This window comes from Aquila chrysaetos, chromosome 7 (genome assembly GCF_900496995.4).
Source record: "Aquila chrysaetos chrysaetos chromosome 7, bAquChr1.4, whole genome shotgun sequence".
Lineage (NCBI taxonomy): Eukaryota > Metazoa > Chordata > Aves > Accipitriformes > Accipitridae > Aquila > Aquila chrysaetos.
The window spans coordinates 31,127,779-31,136,513 of NC_044010.1; the positions used below are offsets into that span (position 1 = coordinate 31,127,779).

Sequence of the window (8,735 nt, forward strand, 5' to 3'; positions counted from 1 at the left end):
ACAGGTTAAATAAATAAATCTTCGTGCTCTACAAGCATCTGGAATGATGGTAGTATTTCCTGAAAATACCTTTAGGTGGGAAGAGCAGGAGACTGGGGAGCATAATGCTGTAAGTTTTGTAGGGAAAGTTCACTGGAGCCAAGTATGCTTCAAGAACAGCACCGAATCCCAGAGCTGTAAGCAACTGGAATATGCTTCTGAAATTACAGGTGAAGCTATGACTTAAAACCAACAGGCAGTTTACAGTACGAGGAGCTACAGGTCCAGTGATGGTGCAAAGCACATGATAAAGAATTCGGTGGTGAATTTCTGAAATTACACCACTCTAGATATTTTTTTTTTTTTAATTACTGCAAGCTATTAATTGGCATTAGTGTCTCTTCATAACTCTCACATGCTAGCTGTGAAAATACAAACTGGAACTGAAATTAATAGTAATTGTTTTATTTCTTAGAAACAGATAGGCTTAAGTCCACATACCAGAATGGTTATTGGCTTGATTAAAAGTGCTTACCCATAGAGGCAGCTACAGAATTGCTTTTTCCTATTGCTTTCAGTAACCTGTTGCATGTGCTAACATGCTCTGCAAGGAGGCCAGTTCCTCAAGCGCGCGCTCTGGAGGTGCTGCCCGTTTCAGAGCTGGTGGGCTCTGAGCTCATGAGCAGCTTTCAGAAGGGCTCGCCCGTGTGACAGCAGGGGAGGCGTCACTCCGTGCAGTGCACCTGAATGTGGTGGCTGTGAGAACTGCTCTTGCTGACCTGTAGCGCTGGGCTAAAGGTCAGTTGACAGCAGACTGCAAAGCCCAGTAGTGGAGGCTATGACGGATGGAGGCAGCCAAGCCAGATAAAAAAGGCACCGAGTTAACTGTTACTCTCTTAAAATGTTACTGGAAACAAAAGTGTAGCTAACGCACCAGCTGCTCTAGAAACCCAGTCTTCTGGTGTTCCCCACGATGCCATTAGCACTGGATTTTCACTCTTGCTCTCTGATGCTAATCAAAGGGGAAAAGTTCTGTAATCTGCTTCTAGATTAGTTAGGGAGAAGTGTAGAGATTAATTAAAGTCGGATTGTACTACCCTGAACTCCACTAGAAACGGAGTATTTGACATTATCAAAAGTATTTAATTCCTAAGGTGCCTTCTTCCATCATAAGAGAGGGACTTTCCCTTGATCTAGGTTTTCTAGATGTTGTCTTGTTCAGTGTACAGCTGACGTAGTGTCATGGTAGTTACTGTAGAGTAACAAATGTAAACATGAAGTATTGCAGTGTAAGTGTATACGTGCTGTATTCTTGGGATAGGATACTTCTGGTGGTGTTGCTATAAAGTAACTGAAAGGCAATGGAAGCTTTCATCATGCCTCCATCTGCAGTAACTTCTTTTTTTAAGTTTTTAAACTTCTATTTTTAAGTTTACAGGTTGCTTCCTCAAAGTAAGACCTGGCTACAGTCTAAGGTTACTGTTTCAGATTGCACATTCTGAGGTGGGGAGCAGAGTGGCACTGTAGTAAGGATGAGGGTAGTGGACCACAGGGCGTGACCACTGCTTTATTTTCTGTGCAAAATACCAGTTGAATTAGAAATCTTGCAGGAGTGCACAAGCATGACAGTATTCTACATCTTGTTATTCAGATTTAGTAGTGTCTGCTGCAGTAATCTGATCACCTTAATAGCTGTGTAAAAAGTGACATACATACCTCCAAACTAACAGCTTTGACTACCCGAAGTGAAACAGACTGCATGAAACCTGCTAATAGCCTCTGCTATTGCTATGCACAGCCAGAGTCAGGTCAGCAGCCCTCTGCTGCCTCTCATTTTCTCTATCTTTGATCAGGTGCCACAAATATTTTACTGCTCCAACTCATTCTGATTCAGCAGGTTATTGTTTGTACAAATTGCTTCTTAAAAGTCTAGCTCATTTTAACATAAATGGGAATAGGAATGCTAGGAGCTATGCCAAGCAGTTCTAAGGAGTCAACCTTTTAATCTAATTCAGCTGCAGGGAGAACTCCATGCTTGTGTCCATCTGACTTTCATCTATCTTTGTGGAGTTCAGAGCTGACTCTAAACTAAGCAGTGCAACATCGCAACAAGAAGCTATCAAGCTTCTGGCAAGGTGCTGTAAGCAGTCTTGGAAGGGGTTTCGCCAAGAATTGCACCCATCCAAAATGGTTACAAGTTACCTCAGAGCAGTAGCAGAAATTCTGTACTTCAGAATAGAATTTGCATGTGCATGAAGAATACAGACCTTCCGGATGCAAGTCAGACCAATAAACCAGATAATCATGTTTTGTCAAGTTTTATTTTAAAAAGGCTTCCTAAAATACAAAAGGAGATTTCCAAGGCCTTCTCCTTCATTTCCTTTAAAAGTCCTTTGAAGTGTTTTATGATGGGTGATGTGCAATAGTTGTAGTCTGTGATGTGCAACTAGATTGTATCCCTCCCGGTACTGCATAGGTGCTGCCCATGTAGAACCCAAATGAAGTACAGCAACTGCACACCGGAGAGCATTCTCTTCCACTAAATGGAACTAGCATACCTAGGACTTCCAGGTATAAGCATAATCCTTCATTTCCAGAAATCGGATGGAAGATTTTCCCAGTGTTGGACACTGACTCAGTTGATCCAAAGTCTTAGGATGCAGTCCACATGTAGGAAGATCTTTGCGTATGGTTTCCTGTGGAAATTCACATGAGGAAGAGAGACATGGAATAGGTATTTGTTTGAAATACCTGTAGTTCTTAATGTTCATTTGTGTACCTCTGGGGAACTCCTGAAAAGCTAGTTTTCCGATTATTCCATTTCTGAGGCAATGACAAGCCACAGGGACTGCCAGGTGGTGATCACAAGTAATTGGGTGTAAACCCACATATTAAGGGAAGGTTTTGCATCACTCAGCATCCTATGGTTTGTAATAAAGATACTATTCCTAACAGGAAAGATTGTCTCTGCTAGTTTCCTTACCTTATTTAAGGCAGGGCTTGCGTTGTCAAGACCAGTGTTAAACACAGCAGTTGGCTCGTGTGTATACAATACAGCAGAGAACGCTCCCCTCTGTGCGGACTTGAGCAGCATGGTCAATGAATGGAGGGAGTGAGGCATGACGGGGCCTACGATCTCCAAACTGAACATATCCTCATACGCCAAGTGAACCCTGGCTTTGGCATTTATACTTCGAGCCTGAAGACAAGACCACATAGGATTAGTTTTTGACACACCAAATCAAGTCCTAATTTTAATTTACTTGAATACTGCAGTGGCACGGTCCCATTAAAAGTTCAAAATACTTTTCAGTATTGTTAACTTACTGTTCAATACATGAGTATTATGATGGTTTTACTGTCTTTGTAACAACTCCTAAAATGTACCCACTGTGATATGCAGGAATGCTATGCAGTATGAAGAAAGTTAACTGCAGAAGAACAGTATGAACTACTCTGGTGGAAGAAAACTGCACTACCTGTATTAACAGCATATCCTTTAGTACCTGTCATCCCCTTAAAGTAACAGGTGGTGAGCCATGGTTCAGAGGCTCCCTTGTTGCAAGCTGCTGCAATAGTTTGAGACCCCATAAGATCTCAGGAGAATCTTTTAGTATCTGGGAAGTCTGCTTAACCTCTTCTTTATCAGGGTGTGAAGAATGGAAATACTGGGATTTCAGTTTAGCAGCATAGATCTATGTGGGTAGAGATGATTTAGGAGGCAGTCTGTATTGCAGTCAAAATGCTCACTCAGGCTATAGCAACAAAAATTACTCTGCGGTACCTGAGGGAAACTATACAAAGTCAGTGTCTAATCTGCTGAGTGAAGAAACAACTCTCTTTTTTATTAAAAAATAGAGACGGTTGTGTTACTTACTTTGAGTGTTTGCATTGTTCCACCTCGGAAAGCAACAGGGGACAACAAAGTTGGTGGAAGCCCTGTTTGTGGACCTGCAGCAGCCACTAGGCTCTTACAGTTTATCAAGAAGTTCAGCAAGGTGAATGTGTTTGTTCCTTTCACTAATGCAAGGGATTCGGGTTTGTGATCCATCTGCACCTCATGCTTCTCCTTACGACTATATTGACTGGAGTCAAAGAAAAACCACACGGATATGAAAAGCATCAATGCACCACAGGAAGAACTGGAGCTGTGCAACTCCAGGAGAAACCCCCCTAGCCCCCTCTGACCAATCACATCATTTAAACAAACAAAACCAAAAAAACCACGAAGCTTGACATTAATCCAGATTTGTTCTTCAAATATTAAGCAGCATCTTTTGGTTCCTCTGAAACACGTACAGGATCTCAGCAACAGCTCGTCTGGTCTACAGCTGTGTCCCTACTACACCACACTACTTCCAAGTGTAAACCTAGCCTACATGAACATACACCCTTTTCTTTAAAAAAAAAGAAACAATCTAATGAGTCTTTCCAGTGAACCTAGATGTGAGGTGACAATCAGTTTGTGACCTAATGGATCTTACAAAGTTACATTAACAATTCAAAATGGCTTTTCCTTTCAAGAAGAAAAGCATCTAGAAATACTTGTCATAAAGAAACTCAAAAAGACATGCAGAGTCTCTTAATGTGCAGTAATGCGAGAATTAATGTTTGGAAATAAGTTCTCAAAAGCTTTTATAAAACTTAAACTTATACCACAAAAAGATAACATCTGCACAATTTTCCAGTGTCATACATCTTGATGTGCAAAAAAAAGGATACAGTTTAATAGAAATAGCATCTGGTTTCTTAACCTTGTCTTGGACTCCCATCTCCTCAAGCCAAGAGAAACCTTCATCATCATCATCGCTTAGAGCTGGTTCCCTGGGAAACACAGAATCAGTGTTAGGAGGGCAATACTTCCTACGAAGGTTTTCCAAATAGAATGTGCAGGAGTCTGTAGATGCCCTGGAATTCTAGCATTGTAGAAGACTTATTACATACTCTCCGTCTTCCATGCTGTTGCCCACTTTGAGGCTGTTAGCAACTTCTGTTTCCAAATTCACTTCAGAGTTTTTCTGTTTCCTGGTTCTACATTCTTCTACCAAAGGTAAAGAAAACTCTATGCCTTGAACAGAGGAGGAAAGAAAACAATGACTGGTTTTGTAACACAGCTAATGCACTTTATCAGTTATTCAAATCCTAGTTGGACTGGTTTCACCTTACCTTCATTTCTCATGGCTTCCCTTAAACCTCTAGTTGTGGGAGAAATTACAGCTGTGATAACGTCACTTCCCACAAGACCAGCTGCACGGAACAGGACAGTAAACTGGTAGGTACATACATAGAAGTAGGGACACAGCTTGGCTTTGAGCAGATTGTACAGAGAAGTAAAGCTGACAGACCTGCAAATTAGAATAAAACAATTCTGCAACTGAAGTTAATTCTTTGCCATTGACACATCAAACTGGATTTGGCTGGGTGGTACTGATGTGTACTCTGCACAGGTTTGAGAGCATGTTGAATGATTAGCCAGATTTTCAGACGTGCTCAACGTCTAGGAAGCTGCACTCCTCTGAAACACAGCCTGTTTGTGAGTACTATGCTCTTCCAGCATACTTGCTTTCTAGCACATGGGTTTACATGAAGCATCAAAGGCAACCTGCTAACAGGATTTATGGAAATCTACGCAAACTGACAACTAGGATTGGAGAAGGGCATTTAACACAAGAAGGTAGCTTTAGTCTTATATTTCCTTAACCTGGTCCTCAAAACAATGAGCATTCTAGCTGGAAAAAAAAAAAATATTAAAAAGCTTCCTCATAAAAACGGAAAGAACTTGTGCATTAATTAAATTCCCATTGTCTTAATCTTACTAAAACCATCAGTTGTTTGGTTTCACTTACCAGTCACTCATTAGCACTTGTTGCAAGGCTTCATCCTGTGACCAAGGACTAGCCTTTCCAGCTATTTTTCTATCTGCTCCAATCCGAGGGAACAGCTGCAGCCATGGCAGTGAAGGGTGAAGCCAGTAAACAAGGCTTTGCTGAAAGGCACAACGCAGTTCTGTCGACAGTTTTGGTTCCTAAATGTCAAAAAAGCATTTTATGAGGACAGTAATGCTTTACTTAAGGCAGCATTACAAGTGATGGATTAAAAAAATATTACATTAGAAAAAAAAATCCTGGGATTGTGAATAAGCCAGACAGACTGAAGAAAAATGGACAGCAACCAGCAACTGCTCCACAGTTAAATGACCACTCGCTTAACACTGTTTGCCACTATAGGTACAAACCATGGATGGAATTAGATTAGTAGTCTAAATGAGCCTTATTCTTAATGCAAGACCAAAACAGAATCAAGCCTTCACTGCCAGCATGTTTAAGGAAAGGTGCAAAGGTACATTCTCCTTGCTAAAGCTGGAGCTTCAAGCTACCCTCCGAAGTATTACCTGTACGCTCTGTGGCAAGTTTGTTTCTGTAGCTCTACAATGCTGAGCAAATCCTTGAGCTTCCTCTTGTGCCTTTAAATGTTCTGCCCAGGTAAAAGGTTGGGAAGAAGTAAATAAAAGTCGTGTTTTAATACTCCAGTCTGCAGGAAACTCATGTCTTGGTGAGGAGGGAACTTCGGGTACAGCAACAGGCAAATGAAGGTCCTTACAAAACAGAAATAGCATCACTTACTTAACCACCAGAAAATCACACGCCCCCCTACATAGCTACCTATTTATATTTTAGCATGGTTAGGTCTCCTCCCATGTTGATTTAATATACCTTTCCTGGCAGGCAGACTGTATACTGGACTATGGCTATTACATGTAATGTCTTGAGTTTAGTAGCCTATAAAAAGACAAGTTAAACCTGTCATCTCCTGCATGTTTTTCTCCAATTCAGTGCAACAGCAAAAATGCCTAGCTCATTTTGATCCTAAGGAAGTACTCACATTAAGTTAAGAGACATACTTAAAAAAAAAAGCTTTTGCAGACACATTTCCTGGATTCCAGGTTACACGGAGTTTGACTGTTCAAAGGCACAGTTTATACTGAACCGATTATTTTAGTCAGTAACAGATTCTAATAGAAATACGGCATTATATTGCTTATAAAAATGCAGAAGGGTGTTTTCATTCACAGAAGTCTTTCTAAAAGTCATAAACTAGGAACAGGTAAAAGGATGAATGACTCAACAAAAGAAAACTTAACCTGAACTTTATGAAGACAAGAATTTACACGCCAAAACAGTTATTTTGTTTCGTCCTCTCTTGGTGATTGAAATGTCGGGCGCTTCCTAGAGGATGCAAAAAAACCCCAGTGGGGCACTCTAGGACAGTTTTTTCTCTTTGAGAGGTCATTTTCCTATTCTGCTAAGTTAGTTTGAACTTGTTTCCGAACCCATAACAACATTAGACGTTGTCTGCTTGAAACTCTCTTTCAAGGACTAGTTTTCAGGTGGCTGTCTCTTTCCTATGTGCCTGGTCAGGTTGTTTGTTCCCTTTCTGTAGCTGTATAAAAGACTGCAGGAGATGTATCACTTTGAAGAACATCCTTATCTCAACAAAATATAAAACTAAGAAACAGAAGAATTATAGTAAACATGGTAATAAAACTGGAAGAAGACAACAACCTCTGTCAACTAGAACTCCGACAGTAGCAATGTCAGGCAGAAGGCTGACTTTTAAAAGACTGGCACCTTTAACAGTGAACGTCAAGGCAATTTAAGAAATTTCTTTGAACACTGACGTTTTAGTGCATCACTTTTTATACAGAGATGGACCACCAAACACCAGGTGAAACACTTTCAGCTTTTTCTGTGAACTGAGAACGGCTAAAAACGTTTTTTACGCAGTTTCGTACATCGGTCGGGGTGAGGATGTTGCTTCTTTCAGAGGGCTCTGCTCTCCTGGCGGGCTTATCTTCACAAACAGCCTCCAAAAGCTGAATAAAAGAGGAGCGTCAGATGCAGCACAGAACAAGAACCGGGTCGATAATTTAAAAAGAGGTGCCCGTGGCAGTGAAATTTCAGCAGCGGGAGGAAGCACACGCGTGCTGCGAGCGCCCACCCTGCGGGGCGGTCGGAAGGCGCCTGCGCAGCCAAGCGCAGTAGCCGGGTTTCGATCTGCGCGCAGAGCTGGGGCCGGGACCCGGCGCGGGGGCTGGCTCCGGCGGCGGGAGGGGGCTCCGGGCCGGCTGAGGGCGATGGCTGCCGGCGCCAGCGCCGCCGCCCCTTCTCCGCCCGCGGGGCCCTTCCCCCTGCCTCCCCTCGCCGCCCCGGCCCCACCTCGTCACGGGGGGAGAGAAACCCGCCGGCCACCGCGGGGCCGGGGCCCGGCCCTACCTGCCAGAAGGACGCTGCCGAGGGGTTCCCGCCCGCCGGCGGCCGCCGGGCCCGCTCCGGCGGCTGGGGGGTGCCGGCCGCCCGCGGCGCGTTGTCCAGGCTGGAGAAGGGGTTGCGGCGGGCGGGCGCGGAGGGGGCCCGCGGGGCCGCGCCGCAGGGCGGGGGAGCGGCGGCGGCGGGCTCGCTCCTCCGCGGCCGTTTGCGCTTCAGCCGCAGCATGGCCGGCGGCTTCTTGAAGCCGGGCGAGTAGCCGGGCACGGCGGGGGCGGCCATGGCCGGGCGGCGCGGAGGTGGCGGGCGGGAGCCGCTGTCCCGGCTTGGCGCGAAAAGGGGCGTGCTCCGCCCCTGGGCGGCGCGGAGGGAACCCGGCGGCCGCCGCCATTTCTTCCGGCCCCCGGCGGGCGTGGAGCCGCCCCGCGCCGCCGCCGGGTCTCTGAGGAGAGAGCTCCTCCCGCCAGCCCCGGCGACTCGCCGCCGCTGGCC

The 8,735-nt window shown here is 44.6% G+C and overlaps 1 protein-coding gene across 1 annotated transcript; it reads right to left on the reverse strand.

Annotated features, from left to right (window-relative positions):
- Nucleotides 1-2,281: 2,281 nt before the first annotated feature.
- DONSON (DNA replication fork stabilization factor DONSON) lies at nt 2,282-8,638 on the reverse strand. The gene is made up of 10 exons (XM_030020568.2): nt 8,253-8,638; nt 7,772-7,852; nt 6,371-6,574; nt 5,826-6,004; nt 5,146-5,324; nt 4,924-5,047; nt 4,702-4,803; nt 3,857-4,055; nt 2,963-3,178; nt 2,282-2,675 (listed from the first exon to the last, which is right to left on the reverse strand). Exons 1-10 carry the CDS (start codon nt 8,523-8,525, stop codon nt 2,538-2,540), a joined length of 1,695 nt encoding a protein of 564 aa, XP_029876428.2. The 5' UTR covers nt 8,526-8,638; the 3' UTR covers nt 2,282-2,537.
- Nucleotides 8,639-8,735: the final 97 nt, after the last annotated feature.